Source organism: Falco cherrug, chromosome 8 (genome assembly GCF_023634085.1).
Source record: "Falco cherrug isolate bFalChe1 chromosome 8, bFalChe1.pri, whole genome shotgun sequence".
NCBI lineage: Eukaryota > Metazoa > Chordata > Aves > Falconiformes > Falconidae > Falco > Falco cherrug.
The window spans coordinates 53,128,823-53,153,064 of NC_073704.1; the positions used below are offsets into that span (position 1 = coordinate 53,128,823).

At 48.7% G+C, this 24,242-nt stretch overlaps 2 protein-coding genes across 6 annotated transcripts; both read right to left on the reverse strand.

Annotated features, from left to right (window-relative positions):
• Positions 1-4,791: 4,791 nt before the first annotated feature.
• LOC106631631 (E3 ubiquitin/ISG15 ligase TRIM25-like) lies at positions 4,792-13,540 on the reverse strand. Of its 5 annotated transcripts, none has more exons than XM_027815949.2 (10): positions 12,876-13,540; positions 10,835-10,930; positions 10,022-10,255; positions 9,883-9,905; positions 8,601-8,728; positions 8,101-8,131; positions 7,832-7,863; positions 6,818-7,222; positions 5,827-5,877; positions 4,792-5,042 (listed from the first exon to the last, which is right to left on the reverse strand). In XM_027815949.2, the coding sequence occupies exons 1-10, from the start codon at positions 13,491-13,493 to the stop codon at positions 5,002-5,004; spliced, it is 1,659 nt and encodes a 552-aa protein (XP_027671750.2). In that variant the 5' UTR covers positions 13,494-13,540; the 3' UTR covers positions 4,792-5,001. The 5 variants fall into 5 exon arrangements, with proteins under 5 accessions (XP_027671750.2, XP_027671748.2, XP_027671749.2 ...); XM_027815947.2 differs by having other exon boundaries at positions 6,818-7,264; XM_027815948.2 differs by having other exon boundaries at positions 8,592-8,728.
• A 702-nt stretch (positions 13,541-14,242) lies between these two features.
• On the reverse strand, positions 14,243-23,509 carry LOC102049672 (E3 ubiquitin/ISG15 ligase TRIM25-like). The gene is made up of 6 exons (XM_014286231.3): positions 22,821-23,509; positions 22,089-22,184; positions 20,759-20,992; positions 20,641-20,663; positions 19,505-19,647; positions 14,243-15,572 (listed from the first exon to the last, which is right to left on the reverse strand). The coding sequence occupies exons 1-6, from the start codon at positions 23,442-23,444 to the stop codon at positions 15,100-15,102; spliced, it is 1,593 nt and encodes a 530-aa protein (XP_014141706.2). The 5' UTR covers positions 23,445-23,509; the 3' UTR covers positions 14,243-15,099.
• Between the last annotated feature and the right edge of the window lie 733 nt (positions 23,510-24,242).

Sequence of the window (24,242 nt, forward strand, 5' to 3'; positions counted from 1 at the left end):
TGGTTGGAGAAAGCGAGGCCAGCTTCCAGCCTGCAGAATCCATGCTCGTGTTTTTTCGTGTTAGGCAAATGCTATAAATCTTGCTGTAGAAATAGAGAATATTTCCAGTAGCAAACACTGACCCTCTCCACAAGGGTTTAACTAGATGCCATCATAACTAGCAAGCTGCTAAGGAAATAAAAGAGCACCCTCCCTTCCCCTGGCTACCCACCATCAAAAGCATCAGTGGATCTGACTTCACAGTCCTCTTAGGGACTTCCACAGGAGTTTTCACTGAGTTTGATGTATATGGTGACTCAGAGACTACAAGAGCAAATTCTTGTGAGGAGTGACATCTTGACAAAAACCTTAACAGAAGCCTTTTGTGTGGGGATTTTGCAGAAACCTCATAAGAAACCACAAAAACATGCAGTGGGCATTATAGCATTTTCATTGTGGTTCTAGAGGCATTGGCAGTGGAACAACTTGGATCATCAAAGACATCCTGTCTTCATGGAGGGGAAATAATACCTTCTTGGAGCCCAAGCAAAGAACATGGCACTAAAAAAAATCCCAAGCATTAATATTTTTCTGAATTACTGCTGTTATTAGGGATAGGCTTTTTTCTTTTTACTGTACACTGATTTTCTAAGAAGCGGGGGGGAAATCCAAGTAAATATTTAAGATAAGTAAATCATTTAGCTTCTAACTGCTTTCCTCTTCTCGAGGTACATTAAGTTTTATGGTTCATGTATTTCTGTGCTAAGGGGACCTTGGCCTTGGAGAAATGTGCCTCTGGGCTCCTCACACTCCAGAATTTCCTGCCAAGGAACAGTGAGCTGGGGCTTGCTGACACACAAATGCTAGCTTGTGCCATCTGCCCATCCCACTCTGTCTGCCTGTCAAACCCACTGCCTCCAGTTCTCCAGATTGCCCCATCATCCTCATAATATCAAATCTCCAGAGACCAGTTTCTCAGACTACAAAACAATCTTGAAAAACACTGGTTTTGTTCCACCAGGCTCATGCTCTTGGGCAGCCCTGCACACTGCAGCTAGGGAAGCCCTTCCACCTTGCCTGTTGCCCAGTAGCTTTCATACAGCCCTGCTGTGCCCTGGTCCCCCCAGCAAAGAGCTCTACAAGCTGTGTGGGACAGTGTTATCATCCCTCTCCTCATTGCCAACAAAACCTCTGTATGCAATGACTCCCCCTGGTTCTTCTCACTCCTCTCTGGGCTTTCAGCTCTGCTTTATCACTCAGCAGATAAGGCACCCTCTGATTTCCCCCAGCTGTCAGCTGGTTTATGCCACCTGGCTCCCAACCCTAAGTAAGGAGCTTCCTGCTTTCAGTGATGTCCTCTTGCTACCTCCCTGCCCACTGCCTCGGTCCCACTGGCTCTGTGAGTCCATGGTAGGGCAGGTAGGCTGTGGTGAAAGCAGCTAAAAACTTATTTTCTCTCCTTGTCCTTCCTTCCCTGTACGATTTGCTGTCTTCTGAGAATCAGGCCTGCATTTGCAAAATGTTGCATGAAGTTTGGAGATAGAGAAGGTGGGAGCTGCTTAGCTTGCTGCCCAGAAAGTGAGAAAGTGTATCAGAGCTCACAGAAACCTTTTTCCCCGTGTGGGCACCTTGTCTGGTCATCCAGGCACGTTAAGCCAGGAAACAGGGAAAAAGCAGAAGCAAATGTGGAGCTACTCTGAGCTTCTTGAACTTGAGCCTTTGTGGGGAGCAATCAGGACCCTTAGGACAACTTTCCTCAAGACCTCCTGTGGTGTCCAGCATGTAAAATCAAAGTGGTATCCTTGGGGTCTGGTGTCTAACCTGCTGGTCTTAGAAGGTGTCAGACACATAAAGGTCTAGATGTAGTGTGTGTGAATTACTTAGAAAACCCATCAGACTAGAGTAACAGAAAGAAGCCTGTCCTAGCTTCTGAAATCTATTTTATTTATGCATTTGATTATAAATTCAGCTACATCATGCAATGCTTGGCAAATGCAAAAAAAAAGAGCCATAAAATCAGCTACTCCGCTTTCCTCCCCTCTAAAGGTTTTCCTCAAGGATGAGACAAATGCCAAGCAAAAATTAAGCAGGAGGAGGGAAGAGAGCATAATAAATAATGAAAGACACAATGAATGAGAGTCCTGAGGTAATCAAAATACCTAAGCCATAAAGATATAAAAAAAAAATAAGCTCTGTTCATAGCTCAGGACTACATATCTCACAATTATATTGCTATCAAGAAAGTGTGTTCTGCAAAAATATCTGTACAGAATTGCTATACTCTGAATGTATGCCATGGTCCAATTTGTCTCCTAGAGTCAAAAACTAATAAGGTGTTAAAATTTTCATTGTTGTTGTGGGTTAGACTGCTTAGTTGGACTTCAGTGTGTTTTTTTACATTGCTTTCACCTAGTCCTTTCACCTCTCTTTGCTTCCTCAAGGCTAATGCATGGAATATTAAAAATACAACAAGTCTCAAATTCAGAGGAGTGTATCTTTGCTAATACTATAGCAGGCAAATGTATGGGGGAAATAAACTGCACCATCAGCTTAGTATCTAACTCAGAAAATCTACCTTCCTAGATAGTCGTTTTCTTCCAGAAGCTTTGTGAGCCTGCAGCAGTATTAAAAAATGTATTTTTTCCAATCTACTTGAAATGAAACCCTTTGCTTTTGCCACATAGCAGAAATAATAAGGTCTTTATCTCCTGGATCACATTAATTTTGCCTACAATAGAATTACCTTTTTTGCTTCATTTTGGCAGATGCTTAACATCAACCCCAAATTCAAGTCCGATAAACCTAGCAGTGAAGAGCTACGTGCACTTTTCCCTCCAAATTAGATGGTGGGCAATTTCCATCCAGACAATTATTATCTTTGTTTTGGTCAATAAATCTCATTGATCTTGGGTTTTAGTTATGCAAAGTACTTCAGTCTTAGTGCAATACTGTGTTATCTGTGATCAATGCTTCAAAGGCAGCGTAACAACTGTCTAGTGCGGGCTGTGGAGCTCTTCCTTCAAGCATGAATGGCCTCAACCCAGCCAGCTGCAGACATACTCCCTTCTCAACCGCTCCTGGCCCTTCTGAAAGCCTCTTATGAATATGGCTCCATTTGTGAAAACCTGGATGGTTGCCTGTGGTGAAGGTTTCTGGAAGGACCCTTTTCTAACCAGTTAACAGACTTTTCTGCCAGGGGCTCAGAGATTCAGGGAGCTGATGGCTGGCACTGGAGGAAAGGTGAAGTCAGGACCTGAACCTCCCTGGGAGAAGAAAATACCATGGCTTCTCCAAGACTGTCAGAAACGGTGTTAAAAACATGACAATTGCTTGTGGACAAGGGAGTAGCCATATATCCAGAAACCTGTTGGTGAGGGCAGCTGCCTGGGAGTGCAGGAATCGCTCAGCACACCGCTGCCAGTTGCCCTTTCCCTCTGCTAGTGAGGAGAGTGGTGCTCCAGTTCTCCCACAGCAGCCTGTGGCTGGAGGTGTGGGAATACATGTTTGCAATATGGGTTTCACTGAGGAAATGCTAAACTGGTATTTCAGAAGGAGTTACAGAGGTGCTGACGTTTCCTAAATGCAGTCAAACACAAGACATGCTGTGAGATGGAGAGGAGGGAGTGCCTTAAGATACCGTGCTTGAGTAGATCTCTCTGTAGTGATTTACAGCAGTGCAATAACTTGCTGTATGCAGCAGCAGCACTGAACTGCATTGGCTGGTCATGGCTCTTTCACCTGGGGTGAAAGCAATAACTACCTGGCAGCCAGAGAAAAGACCAGGACACAAAAGTGCTGAAGGACAGGCTCATTTCTTTTGCCTCATTTCAGTGGTTGAGAGCAGCTGTCCTTCATGTGTCACTGGCTTCGAGCAGTAGGGAATATTTGCAGAGTCACCTTGAGCTACTGCTGAGCTCCCAGAATTTGGCCATGCACTTTCTGTTACGCTGACAATTGATGTATGCAGCAGAGCAAGGGCTGCTTAGGATCCATTACAGCTTGGTGAGTCCATCTAAACCATGAAGGGAGACATTACACTAAATCCAAGATGGATTTTGCTGAGTTTATTGTTTTCAATCACTGCAATTACCACAAGTGACAATAGAGTTGTAGCCATGAATTCTAATTCATACAGAAGCATTCAGAACTTTAGCCTTTATTTCTTAAAAATGTGGATGTTGGCAACTCACATTTGCAGCAAAACATTTTTATCGTTTGGAGAAGAAACACCCAGGTTGTGAACCTGCATGTAGGATCTAAACCACAGCTAGGCACAGAGCAGCCCACAAAAGCAGAGTGAGCTAGCTGCCTGTCAGTGTCCATGAAATCCCTTGGTGGAGCTGACAGGTGCAATAAGGGCTACATCAGGAAAGCACGGCATGTGCTTGATCAGAAGAGAACATCTGAACACATGAAGATTTGACCAGTAAAGCATCTTCGTATGCTGCCGACTGCGGTATTTTGCATGGCTCTTTGAGCACTCTGCGGAAGTGTTAAAATGTGGCTTAGAGGCTAACTCATACACAGATAATTAATTCTTTGCTACAAAGATCACTCATGTTAAATGTGATAATCCAAATCTGTGGCATGGTTCTGAACAGCTTCCTACTGCAACCATCCACAAACAAGGCTCTCAACAATTAATTCCTGGTGATGGCATGAAATCAGCCAGCCTTGTTTATCTGTATCTATAGCCATTTCTTTTGTTATCCAATCACAAAATGACAACACAGTCACCACAACTAATAGTACGCAAGTATCATTAGTACCATGAGATGATATAGTCCAGCAGTTGGAGATTTTCTTATGTTCATGTTCATTCTTAGCACTTCTTTTCCAAATTTGCATATGCTACAGAATTGCTTTTAATTGCAGGTATGCAGGGGAGGTCAAGACATCTGGCAGGTCCCCATTTTTAGAAGGCATTTTTGACAATATTTAACTTTTTCTTTCCATCTCAGTTCTGGCTTCTTTTTTTTCATCTCTCCCTTACTTCTGGGCATACGTGGACCATACACTTTGTTACATGTGCCACTTGAAGCGCACCAATCGTTGGTTTTGTGCTGTAGGAATACACAAGATGGAAAAGTTTCACTTACTGTAATAATAAAGTAATATTTTATCGTTATGCTAATAACATATTTGACAAGTTTCTTCCAAGTATGGCTTTGCATTGCCTCAGAAAAGATACTTCCTCTTGCTCCCCTGTTTTGAGTAACCGTCTGGTTCTGTACAGAACACAGACATGAATATGTCTGTAGAAGAAGACTGAGCTCACAAGACAAATAAATGGCCACGTACACTGATGGAAGAAGATACCTCTAGATTTCAGGCTGACATTATGTTAATGGGGAAGGGGCTGGCGCACAAGTCTTATGAGGAGCAGCTGAGGGAACTGGGGGTGTTCAGCCTGGAGAGGAGGGGGCTCAGGGGGGACCTTATCGCTCCCTACAGCTGCCTGAAGGGAGGCTGTAGGCAGGTAGGGGTTGGTCTCTTCTCCCCGGTAACAACTGATAGGATGAGAAGAAATGGCCTCAAGTTGCATCGGGGGAGGTTTAGATCGCATGCTAGTAAAAAATTCTTCACTGAAAAAGTTGTCAAGCACTGGAACAGGCTCCCAGGGAAGTGGATGAGTCACCATCCCTGGAGGTATTTAAAAGACACGTAGGTGTCGTGCTTAGGAGCATGGTTTAGTGGTGGACTTGGCAGTGCTGGGTTAACAGTTGGACTTGATGATCTTAAAGATCTTTGCCAACCTAAAAAATTTCTATGATTCTATAATTCTAAATATAAGTAACTGTATTGTTAAGCTGTGCTGTGTAATTAATCCTCCTTTTAATTGCTTACCTGCACCACATGCCTGTTGTGCTCTCCAGCCATCATCAGCTACATGAATTACTGTAAAAAGAAAACGAGATTTTTTTCTGCTTTTTCAAATGTGTCTGGTAAAACAAATATGTTTGCTTTTAGGGCAAGACTACATTGTTCTCAACCCCCCCCACTGAACAGCTCTTCTCAAACACATCCCTTCCCAAGTAAAATTTTACCATTAACATGTCTCTAAGAAATGCTTGTCAGAAGAGAGTAATTTTCCCCTCCAAAAATTAAAAAGGGGTGAAGAAGATAGGATTTTATTTTGAATTTATGAATTAAGAAAAACTTGTTTGCAAATAGAACTTCTGTTGCAGCAATTAAAAACTATAAAAAATCTTTCAAATAACTTACAAAAACCATTTCTTAGAAAAAGCATGTAGAAAGGATATACCGCTGTACCCAGCAGAAATCTATTTGAGCATCAGATTAGTACTATCATAAGAGAAATACTGTTTACAGATTTAATATCGCCTGCAGCATTTGGATTTGTCTGGGAAACCTTTCAGGCACTGAGTTTGCTCCAGCTCCTGCTCAGTTGGTGGGAAACCCTTGTACTGGGTTTGCACGGCAAGGCTTTGGTAGCGGGGGGCTACAGGGGTGGCTTCTGTGAGAAGCTGCCAGCAGCTTCCCGCAGCTTCCCCTGTGTCCCATGGAGCCAGTGCCCGCCGGCTCCAGGACGGACCCGCCGCTGGCCAAGGCCCAGCCCATCGGAGACGGTGGTAGCGCCTCTGGGAGAATGTGTTTAAGAAGAGATGAAAAAAACCCCAAATATCAGAGGAACTGCAGCCAAAGAGAAGAGTGAGAATATCTAAGAGAAACAACTCTGCAGACCCCAGGTCAGTGCAGAAGGAGGGGCAGGAGGTGCTGCAGGCACCAGAGCAGATCCCCCCGCAGCCCGTGGGAAGCCCACGGTGAGGCAGGCTGTGCCCCCAGCCCATGGAGCCCACGGGGAGCAGGTACCCACCTGCAGCCCGGGGAGGGTCCCACGCCAGCGCAGGTGGATCCCCGAAGGAGTCTCTGACCCCATGGGAAGGCTCCTGGCAGGACCAGTGGACCCATGGAGAGAGGAGCCCAGGCTGGAGCAGGCTCCTGGCAGGACTCGTGACCCCGCGGGGGCCCCAGGCTGGAGCAGCCTGTTCCTGAAGGACATCACCCTGTGGGAGGGACCCACACTGGAGAAGTTCATGAAGAGGTGCAGCCCATGGGAAGGATTCACCTTCGAGAAGTTCCTGGAGGTCTGGCTCCCGTGGGAGGGACCCCACGCTGGAGCAGGGGGAGAGTGAGGAGCCCTCCCTCTGAGCAGGAGGGAGCGGCAGAGACAACGTGTGATGAACTGACCGCAGCGCCCGTTCCCTGTCCCCCTGCACCGCTGGCGGGGAGGAGGGAGAGAAAATTGGGAGAAAAGTTGAGCCTGGGAAGAAGGGAGGGGTGGGGAAAGCTGGTTTTAAGATGTTAGTTTTATTTCTCTTTACCCTACTCTGGTGATTTGTAATAAATTACACTAATTTCCCCAAATCAAGTCTGTTGTGCCTGTGACGGTCATTGCTTAGTGATCTCCCTGCCCTTACCTCGACCCATGAGCCTTTTGTTCTATTTTCTCTCCCCAGTCCAGCTGAGGAGGGGAGCGATGGAGTGACTGTGGTGGGCACCTGTGTTAGCCAGGGTCAACCCAGCACACCCTACATGGTCTTTCCTTGGAGCCAGCTCAGACTCAGATTACTGGATACTGAAGCAAACCCAATCTCTCCCTCAGGCTGAAGAGAAATGATTCCTCTGGTGAGTTCCCAGAGATTTTTGCCCACTGCAGATTTTGAGAGCTGTGCCCTGAGGCTGCACGCCTGCTTGTCTTACCTCTGGCAAGGAGAGGATATGCATGCAACAAAATTCTGTTCACATTTTTATGTGGGAGGTTTTCTCCGCAAGACTCACAGCCCCAGGCCAGAGTCCTGGGGAATAACTAGTATTTTTGAACACTTACAATTTGAAGAGGTACCAGTGTCTGAAGCCCCACTGTAAAGAAATAGTGTTGAATGTTAGTGACTCATAAAACACAAATCACATCTTGCTAATAACAAGATAAGACATGTGAATAGATCTGACCCCCTCTTTTGAGATGAAGGACAGCCTTCTAGACTGTTGGGCTCTCCTTGAGACCAAAGCAGAGGAGCACAGGGCATACGGTCCTTAAATGAACAACTGTTAGAGAAATTTGCAGGGAACATTTTGTAAGTTAAGAAAAGGATTTACCTGTTCCGCTTAATTTGGTTGGTGAGTTCACCTAAGAAAGATGGAGAAGAATGTTTTACAAAGCTAGTAATGCATTCAAGGTTGGGATTTGGTACTGTGTCCCTGGATCTCATGGTCCGGGATAAACTAGGTGGGGATAGGGGTGGGCAAACGAAGGGGCCATTTCTCAAAAGCATGATTGCACACCCAAAGACTCGGGAGGTAGGTGGGAGCAGGAAACCACCTCAGCTAGGAGCTGTCCTTACGCTGGTTAGGAGCAGACCTCTTTCTTGTTATCCCCAGAAACAGTCTTTCCGCCCCTTTTGCCCTCCCCTTTCCAACACCCCAAGATCCCATCTGAATCCTTATCAGCCCCTCAAGGCCACGCACATGCCCCGTATAAAGGAGCCACCGTTCAGTGGCCATCAGCCCTGCTCACTGAACCCTGGGGCTTGGTGGTCTCTGCTTGGGTTCGGCAGCGTGTGGCCGGCAGGTCGGGGCAGGTCACTCACTGTGCACATCTTCCAGCAGTGAGCCCAGGTGACTCATGAAGTCCCACATCAGGCGTTGGCAGCAATCGATCCTGGCCTGATCCAGCTGCACCACCACCATGTCTGTCCCTTCAACGCAGAAATTCTGACTCCGAATCCTAGAGCGTAGGCAGTCATTTCACCAAGGAAAACCATTTAGCATTAGAAAGTTAACAAATCCTTTTTTAGGAAGGACTCTACGAAAGAGGAGGGTGCTTTGGCAACATGAATTATCATGTAAACAGCTCTCTGATAAGGTTAAGTGAGTTGAAATTGTTATGTAGTTATTTTTTTGGCAATGCCTTCTGCTTACCAAACCTGGATGGAACTTTCAAATGCTGGAAATGAGAAAGGGGAAGGAGTTTTGCTAATACCCTTGTGATTTGACCTGCTGCAGGCAGGTTCTTACTGTTCTAGCACAACTGCCATCCTGATAGAAAGAAAATGCCAAACGTATTAAATGGTGTCCAGGCTTCTGGAAAATGACTTTGATCCCACAGTCTAGATTTTGACTTGTAGCACAGCTGTGAGTGATGGACTATGCTGCTGCCAGCACACCCCCTAGGTACACAGTGATTCAAAGTTATCCTTGCAATCCAAGTTCAAACCCAGCTTTAATTTGTACAAGTTAAAAAGATGACATCTTAAAATCTACCTAGATGTTTAAGCTAGCCCTTCATGCGGCTGGGGAGTTCAGTGCTGCAGCAAAACCTCTTGTGGATCTCTAATTTACTGTTGGTGTGATTTTGCACCATTGAATTGCAGCTGACACCCAGGTGTCAATTAGGATGTGATAAGTCAAATGTATCACTTGCAAGGGAAAAGATAATAAATCTGTCTAGCTATTAAGCTTGTCCACAAGCAGAAGCAAAACTCAGTGGGAAATGAGCCAGTTACCTTTGCAGCTGAAGGCTTTTCACTGGGACCTACATACAGGAGTGGCACAATACCCATCCAAGAGAGTGTTGCTGTAAACTGAACCCTATGGGCTTAATCTCTGATAAAAACGGTTTTCTGGTAACAAAACCCATTGGTTTTCATCAGAATCCAGCAACCGTGTAGCTGCCAAGGAAACTGAAACTTAAAGGGAACTCTGGGATGGCAGGCGGGTATCTCTGCATCTTCATTAACTGTGTGGAGGTGGTGCCCTCTGGCTCAGCGGGAATAGAGAGCAGCTTTGCAGCGTAGGGTTCTGGGACAGACAGGTTTGATCCCAGTTATCAACACCATATTTTTTCAAAGAATAAAACAAGTGTTTTCAGATGGAACATACCTGTCCTTGGCCAGTTTAAATTCCTACAAATAAGATTGCCAAAAGAAAAAGGAAAAAAATTGTTAATGTGGTTTCCAGAAAGGGCAGCTGGCTGAGAAACAGCGATATTCATGAAGAAAAGCGGAGTACTGCTGCTTACTTTGAGAAAAAGGAAAACATCCGTTTGCTCTTTCATCTTCTGCAAAGACTGAAGATGCTGTGCAGCCTTATGTCTCCTCTGTTCCATTTTCTTCTTCACTTTGGTAATATATGCCAGCTGTTTTTTCTCATTGGATTGAATGTCACTCAGGATCTTCTTCTCTTTCTGAGTCATCTCTGTCTTCATCTCTTCAAACAGCATTTGCAGCTGAGAAGTCACTGTTTCTGTATTAGTCTAAATGAACAGATAAGCAAATGGTGCACTGGCTCAGGAACTCAGCACTTCAGCTTAGTGTCCCTGTTTATGAATTATTTATTAATTGTATCTATCCTTTGCACTGGCTTTAGAAGGAAGCAGACAATAAACATTTGCTTAGAATATCTGATTAAGCACAGGGTTATGAAAATTAATCCTGATATAGTAAAAAAATCAGATAAAATCCAGCTAGCAATGTGAGAACTCTATTGGTACACGCTGAGAATCCCACTTGTAGACTCAACTTGTTTTTCTTTCATTTAACAGATAGAGAACTTTAAAAATACATAATGAAAGGTATGATCTGTGGTCTGCCAGTCCTGCAACCTCATCTGTGCAACCACAATATATGGCAGAGTCTCCCAGGTGGTTCCTCCTGTAGAGCTATGCTGGGGAGCTGTGAAAAAGCTTGGCTTCTGGCAGTTTCTCACACCGGTGTTCTCCCTGCTTTGGACTGTATCTCTTTCTATTCATCTGCTTCTAACAGTGTATTTGCCATCACTTACTTCTGGGAAATTGTGGAGGAAAGATGCTCTGAGTGATGATCTGAGTACCAACCTTGAGCTGATTCTTGGTTTCCTGAAGCTCTTCTAGGGCAGTAGCTAAAGCGCTTTTACATTCCTGCAGCCATGTCACAATGTCCATGAGTTCACTCTAGAAGAAGGAAAGGCAGCACTGTACTTTGCAGCAGGGAAGCAGCACAGGAAGCTTTAAACCAGACCGGCAGTTTGCAGAGCTGATAAAATGGCACAGGTACCTTCTACCTCCCTGCTTTCACCAGCAAGTCCTATAATAAACGCCTCCTCATAAAGACAGGGCATAACGGAAAACTGACATGACCTTGAAAACTTTCAAGTCAGTGTTTAATTTTTATAGATGTGTAACTTTGTATAGGTAGGTTAGTAAACAACTTTCCCTTTGAATAAGTAGATTTCACTTTAAATAATTACATCTCAATTTATCCGTTAAGGCTCTGTTCCTGCCAGAATCTTCACATGTACCTAACGTGACCCAAATCCTTAGTTTTCACATCTGTCACCAGCTGTGGGATCTGAGGATAAGGTAATAAGCAACCATCTTTTCTGAAGATCAGCAAAACAGCGGTACTTACTCACCCAGCTGTTTCTTTTAACGGATACCACTATCATTGAGTGCTGTTATATATACTGCACAATGACACATTTCAGAAGGGACATTAAACTTTGTTCTTTGGGGATCAGACAGTCTCTGGTTCTGGTTGCTTCTGGCTGCCTCCAGCAGTTTTCACACCTTGAGCACCCAAGAATGGCCACAGCAAACACAGCTGCTAGACTCCCGTTTCTTTAGTAAAAATGATACCAGAAAACTTAGGTTTTCCATGAGATAGTTGTCACAGCTGGAAAGTTTTACTCTTGGAAAAATTAAAAGACAAATAATCAAATTCAGCTGAGGTTCCTTGCACCAAAACCCTTTTATAATTCCTTCTAAAAAGCTGCATTCCTGATTCCTCTGGCTATCTTGGGGAGTTTAAAAGAAACCAAGCAAACAAGAGGAATATGCAGCTGAGACCCATGGAGATGGCTTCCCCATAGACAGGGCACTACTGCTCCCTTACCAGCTCCAGGGATGAAGGGAACGGTTACTATCCTAGACACCCCACTTCTGTTTGGCAGCCCTGAATTTTTTATAGGTAACATGGGGGAGAAAGTTAGTTTGCAATACGTGTAACTGCAAAGGATGCTTCCTGCTAATTCCTGAGGAGGTTGTGACCTGTCCTGAGGTCGGGAGCAAGCCAGGCATTTCCTGCCCATGCACTGGGTTCCTGCAGGGTGTTTTGTTTGGGCTTTAAACTGAGCCCAGAAATTTCAAATGCAAGCAGTGAGCAAGCATTTTATGGAATGGAATGGAAAATACATTTTAACTCCTCAGTCTCAGCTGATTCTGGAGCTTTTCAAGGACAGCAGCTGGACTCAAAGCCAAGGACATGAGGGCCCATATCTCTGTGCCCTCTGGGATGCTAGCTCAGCAAAATTTGTGGCAGAGGGAGTAGGGAGCCAGAGGCAAGAGTGGGAAAACCTGTTTCCCAACCCAAAGTTCAGCAGTGGTGGGGTCCCCGAGGCTCTGTGGAGAAAGAAATTTCTTAACCCCTGCAAGAATACTTCTCAGTCGCAGCCAGGAACGCCCTGGTGCGTGGCAGTTTGCAGTTGCATGGGGCTGTGCACGACCGGTATGCACTGCAGCAGCGGGGGCGGCGGAGCCCTGCGCCTGCCACTCGCCCACTTCCCCACATGCACGCCCACATCAGCACACACTGCAGGATTTACCCACCCTTGTCCCAGGCAGCCCCAAACACCATTTTCTGCCTTTCTTCCTTGCTTAGCCTGCCAGGCTGCTTTGACACCGCAAAGGAGGAAATGAAAAGCAAATTCCAGCACAATGCACTAGTCCCTGCCGGGGTGGGCATGAAATCCCCGGAGCTGCTGCCTGCCTGTCCTTGCCTGCCCCCATCCCCACTCCCCGGTGAAATCCTTGCGGCCCCTCCTGCAGCTTGCCCCATTCCTCCAGGTCAGGAGTTTGCAGCAACCCTTGCAGGGGCCATGGGGAGAGGAGAGCCCCTTACCAGCTGTCTGTCATGTGTCTCCTTCAGGCTGAGGATGTTGTGGCCCTTGTGGCATCCCGCGATAGAGCAGAGCATGCAGATGTACTGCCTGTCATCCTGGCAGTAGCACTCCAGCAGCCTGCCATGCTCCAGGCACTTCCTCTCCTCCACCAGACCGCCTGCGCCCACCTCCACCAGGACATGGTCCTGCTGGGAAGCCTTGGCGTTGTGTTTGTTCAGATGGGCCTGGCACAAGGACGCATCGCAGTTCAGGCAGGTTTTCACGGCTGGCTGGGACCAGTCCAGGCAGAAGTCACAGGGAACCACCTCCTTCTCCTCTGCAGAGCCCTCGTCCTGTTGTTCTTTGGAAGTTGTGGCCAGAAATGCCTCCACAATGCTGCACAGCTGGAAATTCTTCTGCAGATCCAGGATGGGCCCCAGCTGGAGCTGACATACAGGGCAGGAGTAAGTGGCCTTCGATTGCTGCTGGGCACTGAGCGCCTTCTGGATGCACTGCTTGCAGAAGCTGTGTCCACAGCCCAGCAGCACTGGGTCCCTGTACAGAGACAGGCAGATGGGACAGCTGAGTTCATCCTCCAGGCTCGCACCCCTTCCATATCCTTCCTTGGCTTTTGCCATGGCTGCAGAAATGGTGTGTTGGCTGGCCTGCGAGAAACGAAACTAAAAGAGATGACCTTGGCGTTGTGCCATGGTTGGAGACCCAGCACAGAGGCTGCATGCAAGTCCTCGTGACAGGGCAGCAGAGATAACGCTCCTGTCCCAGGCTCCACCCACACGCAGCTCCTCTAAACTGTGGCAGCCGCTTTGAGATGGTTGCCCTCAGTCTCATGCAGCATCGCTCCAAGGATGAGCCACCACCACCAGACTGGTGGGAGTAGTGAGTGCTGGGGAGGGCAGGAGATGGACAATTCTCCTGCAGCCCTCTGCCCTCCCAGAAAGCTTCTCCATCCCATGCCAGGGACAGCAAACGAAAGGTAAGCCCTGGATGAGAAGAGCACGAGCCCAGCAGGGGTAAACCAGGAACTCCCTCTGCTTTGTCTGGTTCTTTTCCACAGCAGTTACAGGTTACCTGTAGGTAAAATAGGGAGAACCCAGGGGAAAGTTTTACTGGGACTTGTTGAGGCTGGTCTGCTACCTGCAGCCAGGTGACAGGGAAACAGGGGCTGGAAAGGCTCTCAGGAATGTGCTTTAGGGCAGGAACATCCCTGCACCATCTCAGGAGCCTTGCTTACCCCACTTGGCACCTGCACCACCCCAGACCGGGCAGAGCAGCAGCCACTGCAGGCGCATTTGGGAGACCCAGCTCTGCCCACATGGTCTTCTGTATCATTTTGGTGCATAAGATGCAAAAGACAAAACACAGCCACTTTCTTCCAAGACTGAACGAGGATTTATTTTAGGATCTGCAAAACTGTAACATTCATTAAGGCCCTTCACTGTTCCTGCTGGGGTGAAGAGCTCCTGCCTGGACCTCTTCAGGCAAATACCCTGGCTCTGTCAGAAGGCAGCAGGCAGGAATATCATCTCTTCCTCCCCAAGGTGTTTGGACAATCGTAATGAACTGGGCCAGGTCCCATATGGCAGAGGCTAAAAGCACATGAGTTTTCCTCGTTACTCCCGTTGCTGTGAGATTTTTGCATACATGAGGAGAAAATCGAAATGGCAGCAAGAAGCCGGTAAGCGATGTATCAGAGAGCTCGCAGGGGGTGACGGCAGCAAGGCAGAGCAGTTGTCTTACTGCCTAGTCTCTGCTTGCCTCCCAGGCCCTCTTTGCTTCTGCAACAGATGGCTCAGGTTCTGCAGGATGGGTGGAGGAAGGCAGGGGTAAAAGCTGATGCATTACAGCAAACATGAGCATTGCTGCTGCTCAGTTCTGCAGCAGTTAATGTTGTGCTGTCAACATTTTTATACACCAACTTGCCATTGTGTTTTGCAAACTACACTACTTTAATAACATGCAGCCAACACAGCATTTGATCCAATGCAACAAAGTGCATCTCAGCAGCATTTTCATAGTGATTCACAGGACTAATAAGACAGGAGCTCTGGCAGTAAGTGGCGGTGTGCTGCGCTATACCCCACAGAGGCCTTGCCGTCACACAGACGAGCGGTCACAGCAGCCCAAACCCTGATTGCTGATATGCCAGCTTAGCACAGCCTCCATGCAGCAGCACTCCCAATACCTAGGCCTGGAAATACAAAACACCACCTTGTCCCCCCATCACTACAGGAGCCTCAAAGAGCCGTTTGACACAAAAAAGGTAGCATAGGCGGGGTAGTTTGAAGGGATGCTTACTGCCTGTATAAGCTTGAGTCTCTCAGCAGGACCTCCACCCTTGACAGACACGTTATAAAATGACAGTGTATTTCTTCTACAGTCTAGCTCTACCCTGATCACTTTGAAGCCTGCAGAAAAGTTCTCAGTTGTGATCATGGTTTCACCTAGGAACACACTAAGGTAATCACAACACATGCACAGGTAGCACTCAATCTTGTTGTGAATGATTCCGAGCTTCCAGCATCTCGCATTGCTGGTGTCCACCTCCCAGAAGTGACAGCCCGCTGAGAAGCTCTGGTGACTCTGCACGTATGGTAAAGAATATGGGTTATGTGGTATACTATATGTGTAACAACCAAATGAGGAGTCAAAGATTGTTTGGTCAGGGTGAGCAGCTGAACAAGTCAGATGTTGATGAACTGCAGAAAGAAAAAAAACACATTACAATTGTTAATTAATAATTGTGCAGATTTGCACACATCCCTTTTGCTGTTGCTGAAAGCTGGATTTCCCAATCCAACTCATCAAAGTCAATCTAAGTCATCTTATCCAAGTCATTAAAAGCATATGTTAACCGAAACACCCTCAACACCTCTCTAAGCTGCCCCTATGTAATTCTAAAGGGGATTGCTAACACAATTCAAGAAATGCTGCTCTTTCACAATTTTGAAGTGTCTTTTTCCTTTTTTGTTTCCAACGACAGCAACTCTTCAATTTTAGTTTTCTATCATTGTCCTCTGCAGAGCTTCATTAGGCATTTTTAAAAACTCTTAGAAAATTCTACGTACAAGAAATGTGTGAACAGTAGCACAGCCATTTTATAAATGTTTATTTGCTTAGGAACATTCGAAGCTTCAAAAGTGAACAAGTCAAGAACTTACAGTAAAGATTAAGGGGAGGCCAACATGGGGGACACTGTTGTGTGTTTGCTACAGGCCACCTGATCAGGCCGATGGGGCCTCCTACAGACAACAGGGGGTAGCCTCACCATCACAGACCCTGGTTCTCATGGGGGACTTCAACCTCCCTGATACCCACTGGAAAGACAACACAGCCAGGCACAGGCAGTCCAGAAGGTTCCTGCAGAGCATTGATGATAATTTTTTGATACAGGTGGTGGAGGAGCCTACAAGGTGAGGTATGCTCCTAGACCTTGTGCTCACAAACCGAGAAGGCTGGCTGGGGATGGGAAGGTTGAGGGCAGCCTTGGCTGCAGTGACCATGAGACGGTGGAGTTCAGGATCCTGCGTGGAGGAAGCAGGGCAGTAGGCAGGACTGCAACCCTGGACTTCAGGAGAGCTAACTGCGGCCTCTTCAAGGACCTACTTGGAGGAATCCCGTGGGTTAGGGCCCTAGAAGGTAGGGGGGTCCAAGAGAGCTGGCTAATGTTCAGACATCACCTCCTCCAAGCTCAAGATAGGTGCATCCCCGTGAGTAGGAAATCAAGCAAAGAAGGCAAGGGGCCTGCATGGATGAGGAAGGAGCTTATGGCAAATCTCAAACAGAAGAAGGAAGTTTACAGGATGTGGAAAGAGGGAAAGGACACTTGGGAGGAATATAGGCATGTGATCAGAACATGCAGGGAGGCAACCAGGAAGGCTAAGGTCCATTTGGAACTAAATTTGGTGAGGGAGGTCAAGGACAAGAAGGGCTTCTTCAAGTACGTCAGCAGGAAAAGGATGACTAGGGAAAACATGGGCCTGCTGCTGAATGAGGTGGGTGCTCTGGTGATGAAGGACACAGAGAAGGTGGAGTTACTGAACGCCTTCTCTGCTTCAGTCTTCACCACCAAGGCCAGCCCTCTGGTTTCCTAGACCCTGGAGGCAAGAGAGGAAGTCTGGAGAAAGGCTGACTTCCCCTGGTTGAGGAGGGTCACATTAGAGATCACTTAAGCAAGCCTGACACTCATAAATCCATGGGCCCCAATGGGATGCACCCCCGAGCACTGAGGGAGCTGGCAGATGTCATTGCCAAGCCACTTTCTATCATCTTTGAAAGGCCATGGAGAACAGGAGAGGTGCCTGAGGACTGGAGGAAAGCCAGTGTCACTCCAGTCTTCAAAAAGGGCAAGGACAGGAGGAGGACCCGGAAACCACAGGCTGGTCAGCCTCACCTCCGTCCCTGCAAAGGTGATGGAACAGCTCATCCTGGAGGTCGTCTTGAAGCATGTGGAGGAAAAGAAGGTCATCAGGAATGTCAACATGGATTCACTAGGGGGAAATCATGCCTGACCAACCTGACAGCCTTCAGTGATGGAATGAGTGGCCGGGTAGGTGAGGGGAGAGTGGTGGATGTTGTCTACCCTGACCTCAGCAAGGCTTTTGGCAGGGTCTCCCGTAACAGCCTCATACATAAAATCGGGACATGTGGGTGAGATGAGGGGACAGTGAGGTGGGCTGAGGGCTGGCCGAATGGCAGAGCTCAGAGAGCTGTGACCAGTGGCGCGCAGCCTGGCTGGAGGCCTGTAGCTCGCGGTGTTCCCCAGGGGTCCGTGCTGGGTCCCATCCTCCAACTTATTCATCAGCGACCTGGATGGAGGGACGGAGTGTCCCCCCAGCACGTTTGTGGCTGATACAGACTGGGAGGAGCAGCTGATACCCCAGGAGGCTGCGCTGCCATTCAGCGAGACCTGGGCAGGCTGGGGAGCTGGGTGGAGAGGAACCTAATGAAGCTCAATAAGGGCAGGTGTAGGGTCCTGCACCCAGGGAGGAACAGCCCCAGGCACCAGCACAGGCTGGGGGTGGCCTGGGAGGTCTGGTGGGCAGCCAGTCGCCCGTGGGCCAGCAGTGTGCCCGAGTGGCCAAGGCCAGTGGTGTCCCGGGGTCGTTAGGAGCAGCGAGGCCGGCAGGGGCAGGGAGGCGATCCTCCCCCTCTGCTCTGCCCTGGTGAGGCCACGTCTGGAGTGCTGTGTCCAGTGCTGGGCTCCCCAGTTCCAGAGACAGGGAACTGCTGGAGAGGGCCAGCGGAGGCTACAAGGATGATCAGGGGACTGGAGCATCTCCCTTGTGGGGAAAGGCTGGGAGAGCTGGGCCTGTGTAGCCTGGAGAAGAGCAGACTGAGAGGGGATCTTACCAAGGGCTACAAATATCTTCAGGGCGAGTGCCAGGAGGACGGGGCCAGGCTCTTTTCAGTGGTGCCCAGTGACAGGACCAGGGGCAATGGGCACACAGTGCAACACAAGAAGTTCCATCTGAATCTGAGGGAAGAACTTCTTTACCTTGAGGGTGACAGAGCACAGGAACAGGCTGCCCAGGGAGGCTGTGGGGTCTCCTTCTCCAGAGACATCCAAAACCCACCTGGATGAGACTGTGCAGCCTGCCCTAGGTGACCCTGCTTGAGCAGGGGGTTGGACTAGATGATCTCCAGAGGTCCCTTCCAACCCCAACCAGTCTGTGATACTGTGAAGTTATTTTCTAGAACTCTCAAAACTTCTTACCATGGCCAGTAACAAAAAGTGAGTTCTACACTCAGGAATTTGAAGAATGTTGTTATTCAGACCTTCTCTTGCATGTAATGCATTTCAAAATTGTGACATTTTTCTGGAAGTTACTCCTTCAGGAAACTGAAACAGCGGCAGTGACTTGGGCAACTAACCAAAACCACTCAGGTGGCATAGATAATTAGGAAACCTGGATCTGAGGTTTTCTAGCCAGGATAGGTCTGGGCTGTGCTTACAGGGATGGCAGAGACAGAGCTGAGGAGCGGCTGTGAGCAGTGTGCCTCTTGGTGCGCCCAAGGCTGTATGGGCGGCAGCCAGTTAGGTGTGCGCACTGTCACGTGTGCCCTGGGTAGAGCCTTCCCACCCCAGCTGTCTCTCGGTCTTGACCCTAGGCTCACTATCAGCATGGGAGCTATAACAAAGGAACCCTAATATTTTTGATTCAATTGGACAAGCATCCCACTGTGCACAGCACTGGGACAGCAGGTTGATCTTACAAAAAAGTAAATTTTTTACACTGTGAGACAAACTCCACCTGCTGCTGCTGCTGCTTTGAAGAGTTCTCGGCTTTCCATGTGCTTTGAATCAAAGTCATGCTACAGACAGAAGAGGCATTGCTAGTCTTAATCCTCTCAGAGAACTCTAGGACATCCACAGCTCTTTACCCAGAGCCCACTTTAACAGCGTGTATTCAGAGCACATCCAAAAGCCCTGAGGCCCTTTTATGTACACATATGTGAAAATACAATCATATCATAGAGCATCATAGAATGGGTTGGAAGGACCTTAAAGATTGTCTAGTAAGTGTGATTAATCAGTTCTTCTAGAGGTACTTGTACTCAGTGTCTTATTACAGTTCTTTTTAAAATATGTTTTCCATCTTGCTTGTTGTGTAGCAAAATGATCACTTACCAGGTAGTGCTTTAAATAAGGACTGCATGTCTGAGAGAAATTGCTGGAAAAACCTCAGAGTAGTGTTTGTTGTTAATTCATTCAAAATAATGGGTGGCTGTGGTAGTTGTACACCAACTGTGTTAGGAACTGGCTTGTGTTTCCTAAAACATACAGAAAGACATCAGAAGAGCAGCAAGTTGTCAGAAAACCATCAAAAAACCCATCCCTGAGCCAACAACTGCCTCTCCTGCTCCACATGCAGCCTCGATGGGAGATACAGAAAGCAGCTTCTATCCTCCCCTCCCTCTGCAGCTTTACCAGGGACTCCCCCTCTGAGCAGGTTTCTCCCAGAACCCCAAATCCCTTCAACACTGTTAGGATGAAATTCACTTCATGGACAGTACCTGTCCCCAGGGAACCTTGTCTCAGCCACCTCAGCCCCAGCTTTGCCAGGACATGCCCTAGCATCATGTTTGCGGTTACAGTCCTCAAGTCCCCACAGCAGGAGCTAATGAGGTGCCAGGGACAGCTGCTGGGATGCTGGGACAGCAAACCAGAGGTGCTGCATTATGACAGCCAAGGGGCAACTGCTGCACCTGAAAGGCAGGGCTGAGGAAAGACCAGGCTGGGGCCACCTGTGTGCATGCAGCGGTGGGCTGTGGTGGAGGAACAGCGCTGGGCAGGCGCTAGTGGAACAGCTCAGGAGAGAAGCCATGAACTTTGTAGACTCTCCTTCATGCACGTTTCGGCTTCTGCCACATTTGCTTCTTATAAGCAGAAGGCAATGTAAACTGGAGGATGACTCAGGATACCTAAGCTCATCCACCCTTTGCATGCCCACTCAGGGACCTAAATATTCAGGAACTGCCCTCAGAATGGGTCTTGAGAACAGGTGTGGAGAGTACGGCAAAAGAAGCCATGCTGCATATGAAGAGTCACACGTGACCTCTGTTAATATTCTGGGGCTTCTCCAGGTCTCTGCCAAAGCCAGGCTCAAGAGTGTGCAGTCAGCATGCCCAGGGGGCAGCCAGGGCAAGCCCAGGGAGCTGTGGGGCTGGGGCATGCAGGCTGGGCTAGCAGACTCGCACTAGTAGACTACCAGGCACCTGAAACAAAGTGTAATGCAATAGTGCACCACCTCAGGAAGAGCTTACCTTGCTCGAATCGCTGCAAAAGTCTGTAAAAGACATTTTGAAAGTAGAATTAGCATAGACCAGGCAAAGGCCAGCCCAAAAGCTGAGTATCTCTGGGAAGGGAGATGCTGTTAGGTACCTTGGTGTAAAGAAGTAGGTCTTTCTGATCTCTCAGAGCCTCCATCTCCTGTACATCACGGCTGACAGCATCCTTCTCCTTTTTCTGTTTTTCTATCTCCGTCTGAATCTCAGCAAGGTGTTGCTCCTCATTGTGACTGAGAGTTTTCAAGACCTGCTCTTCTTTGGTCTCTAGCTGCATACACATCTCGTCAAAGAGGCTCTTCAGCTGATCCCTCTGCAGACTCCCCTTAGCCTATGAAGAAAACACTTTCAAAGCTGTTAGGGACTGAATTCTACATTTTCCACACTAACTCTCTCTCTCAGAAAAGAGCCTGGTCTTTTCCGGGCTGAGAGAAGTAACCACTAACTTAGTGCCGCTTCATATGACAACAAATCAAGATGTCCCACTGACAGCAGAAAGCATCTGGCAACTGACCAGAAAAAGATTAAAAAGTAGTGCTTCTTGCATGATGCTTGCTGAAGACATTCCACTATGCATATATTTCCTTATTCTGCACTGGTGTTTTTCTGGGATACATTGCCTTTGGTCCTTTTAAGGGTGGGTGAGGAAACAGTTTCTTTGCTTACTACCTCCACCCAGCTTCCTTCACGGTGTGAAAGTAGCTATACTGCCAGACAGGACACTGCCAACAGGTAAAGTTAGGTCTTCATACTAGAATATATACATTTCCTTTTCCCAGCACCAGGACTTCTGCTCCCATCACTCTTCCCTGTGGAGGAAGGCAAGTGCCAATTCTGCCTAAGCAGAATGAGCTAGGGTTTGGAGACCTGTGTTAAATTCCCTGCTCTTTCAGAGCTTTTAGATAGGTGACTGCATGCTAGGAGCAAAACCCAAACACTTTGGGGCAATCATTTAACCTAATTCCTACCAACTTTTTAGAACCACAAGCTAACCTAAAGGGATTTCTTGTTGTAAAAAGGAATAAAATCACTGTAACATGGTCTGGGTTTTTTCCATAATATTTTCCAAAATTACTATCTATAAATTTATTTATCCTAAATATTTTCCGAAATGTTTTAGACCCTGCCAATTGAATAAGGTTGGGAAAAGGAAAGCCAACCGCCACCCACTAATCAGGAGGCACAGACTTAACAGCAACTTTCAAGCTCAAAAGTCCTTTGGAAACTAAGAATATACTTCCCAGACTGATAAGAAAGTTATTCATCATCCTCCCTCAGAGAAGAAACCTAGAAAACATCTGAGAAACCACACAAGAATGAAAAAAGGCTTTGGAATCAACAATCTGGGGAAGGGCAAAACAAAACTTTATCTCATCAGCTACCAGCAAGCAACCATCCCCAAAGCAGTACGGGACCTTGGAACAAACCTTTACTTGCTCCTGTTGTTCCAGCAGGCTTGCTATGCTTCGATCCAGTGCGGCTTCGTGTGTTTTCATTGTTTCCAGAGTTTTAGGAAAAATATTCTATAAAAATAACCAGAGAGATATCGGGATAGGACTGACATATGGGCACCAGATCAGCAATTTTATGGAAATGGGTTAAGCCAGACTTGCAAAAAGTTTGTTCACCGCATGCTCTCAGGATAAATCACTACATAAAGTTTAACTAGAAGATTTTATCCCTGAACAAATAACAACAATTCTGAGCACAAGAAAGAAATTTGAGACTGAAAACTCATGTTCATGTGCAACGGCCATGCATAAAGCTACTTTCAGTGCTGACGGCTTCCTTTCTGTTGCTCTGTCATTCATTTTCTTCCCGTAAACGCAGCTCAGGCTGATCTTCCAGCTTGGAAGTACACCAAGAACTAAAAGCATAGCCACAAGCACTCAGTCCCACCAGTCTGGCTCCTCAGGATGGGAAGAAAGTGTTTATAACATCTCGTTTTATACCCCGAGGGGTGAGCCCAGAGGGAATCTGGGGCAAAACTAGGCATAGAAGCTCAGTGACCCAAGATGGAGATTTAGCCCTACCCCGAGCCTGTAGATCCGAGGCTCGGAAGATGTTTTATCCCCGTGCTGCAGGCAGCTGGGCCACAGCCCCCCGTGGTTCTCCTAAACGCAACCCACGCCTGGGCCACTCTCCTGGCAGCCTCTTACCTGCGCTTGGCCAAAAGCCTTCTCCAAAGTGATGATCTTATGGCTCTTGTGGGAGCCGATGACACAGCACAGCACGCAGATGCAGACCGAGTCCGTCTGGCAGTAGCACTCCAGCGGTTTGCCGTGCTGGGGGCATCTCCTCTCGGCCAAGGACTGAGCATCACAGGGCTCCACCAGGACGTGGTCCTTCGTGGGGCTCTTCGTGTTGTGCTTGCTCAGGTGGGCTTGGCACAGGGAGGCCTCGCAGGTCAGGCAGGTCTTCATGCCTGGCTGTGGCTCCCAGAGGCAGAAATCACACAGGGTCACCTCCGGCTGGCCCGAGCTGTCCCCCTCCTCTTCGCGTGGCGCATCGCACCCTTCCTCCCCCGTGCGAGGGGCCGCGTTCAGGAGCCGCTCCACGATGCTGCAGAGCTGCACGTTGGGCTGGGGGTCCGCGGGGGGGTCCACGCAGGCCTGGCAGAGCGGGCAGCTGAAGGGGCCCTGCCGGCCCCTGCGCGCCTCCTGGATGCACCCCTTGCAGAAGCTGTGCCCGCAGCTCAGGGACACGGGGCTGCGGAAGATGCCCAGGCAGATGGGGCAGGTCAGCTCCTCCTTCAGCCCGGCCACAGCACCCAGCCCAGCCATGGCGCCCGGGCCGCGCGGCCGGGTCCTGCTTTGGGCGCGCACCGAGGGGAAAAGAAACCGAAAGCGGCAGTGCCGGCCCCCCCGCCCCGCCTCCCCCGCCGGCAGCCCCGGTCCCGGGCAGGGCCGCCCCGCGTAGCGCTGCCTCCTGCCAGCCCCGCCGCCGGCACCGCCCGGCCCTGCCGCGGGGGGGGGGCGAAGCGAGCGGCAGGGATAACGCCGGTTCCCGGCTACCTGCCGCCGGGGGTCCCGCGGTCCAGCGCCCCGGCAGCCCCCTCCTTCCCGCCGGGGGGTCCCGCAGGCTGGTCCCCCCCCGGCAGCCCCCTCCGTCCCGCCGGCGGGTTGCTACGCCCGAAGCTGCGGTTTCTTCTAGAAACAGGAGGGAGTTCAAGACCCCTCCGTCGCAGGAGCAGGGGGGAGAGCAGGATGGAGGCAACTTATTTTTGCCAGTTTAAAACCGACTCGCTCTGTTCTCTCTGCCCCGTTGTTCCAGGAAGCTCCCGAGGGGGTGCTGGCAGCCGGCACGCTGGCGGTGACTGTCCCAGCCCAGCGCGACCCCCGCGGCACAGCCCCACAGCCGGCGGTCGCTCAGAGACTGGGGTTACTGGGCTGCTCGAGCTGCTCCTGGGCTCCCCAGGACCTGTTCAACACCCGCTCCTGGAACCGAGCGAGGCTCCCGAGCCACTGTCCAGGCAAGGGCGCTGCACTTGGCTACCTGCCCAGAGAAGCAATAGTTATTTTAGTTATTTTACAAGAATTCATCATACAAATCTCTTCCTGATGATATTGGCCTCTCAGCCC

Bases quoted from the DNA above. Each gene is read 5' to 3' on its own strand.
- LOC106631631 (XM_027815946.2), bottom strand. From the start codon at position 13,493: ATGGCAAAAGCCAAGGAAGGATATGGAAGGGGTGCGAGCCTGGAGGAT. The intron at 5,878-6,817 runs GTGGGTACCTGC...TTCTTTTTACAG, and splicing joins GGACCCTCCCCGGGCTGCAG to TAATTCATGTAGCTGATGAT. The intron at 5,043-5,826 runs GTAAGCAATTAA...GTATTCCTACAG, and splicing joins ACAACAGGCATGTGGTGCAG to CACAAAACCAACGATTGGTG.
- LOC102049672 (XM_014286231.3), bottom strand. From the start codon at position 23,444: ATGGCTGGGCTGGGTGCTGTGGCCGGGCTGAAGGAGGAGCTGACCTGC. The intron at 22,185-22,820 runs GTAAGAGGCTGC...TTATTTTTATAG, and splicing joins AGGCTTTTGGCCAAGCGCAG to AATATTTTTCCTAAAACTCT. The intron at 19,648-20,640 runs GTAAGCTCTTCC...TGTATGTTTTAG, and splicing joins TTTGCAGCGATTCGAGCAAG to GAAACACAAGCCAGTTCCTA.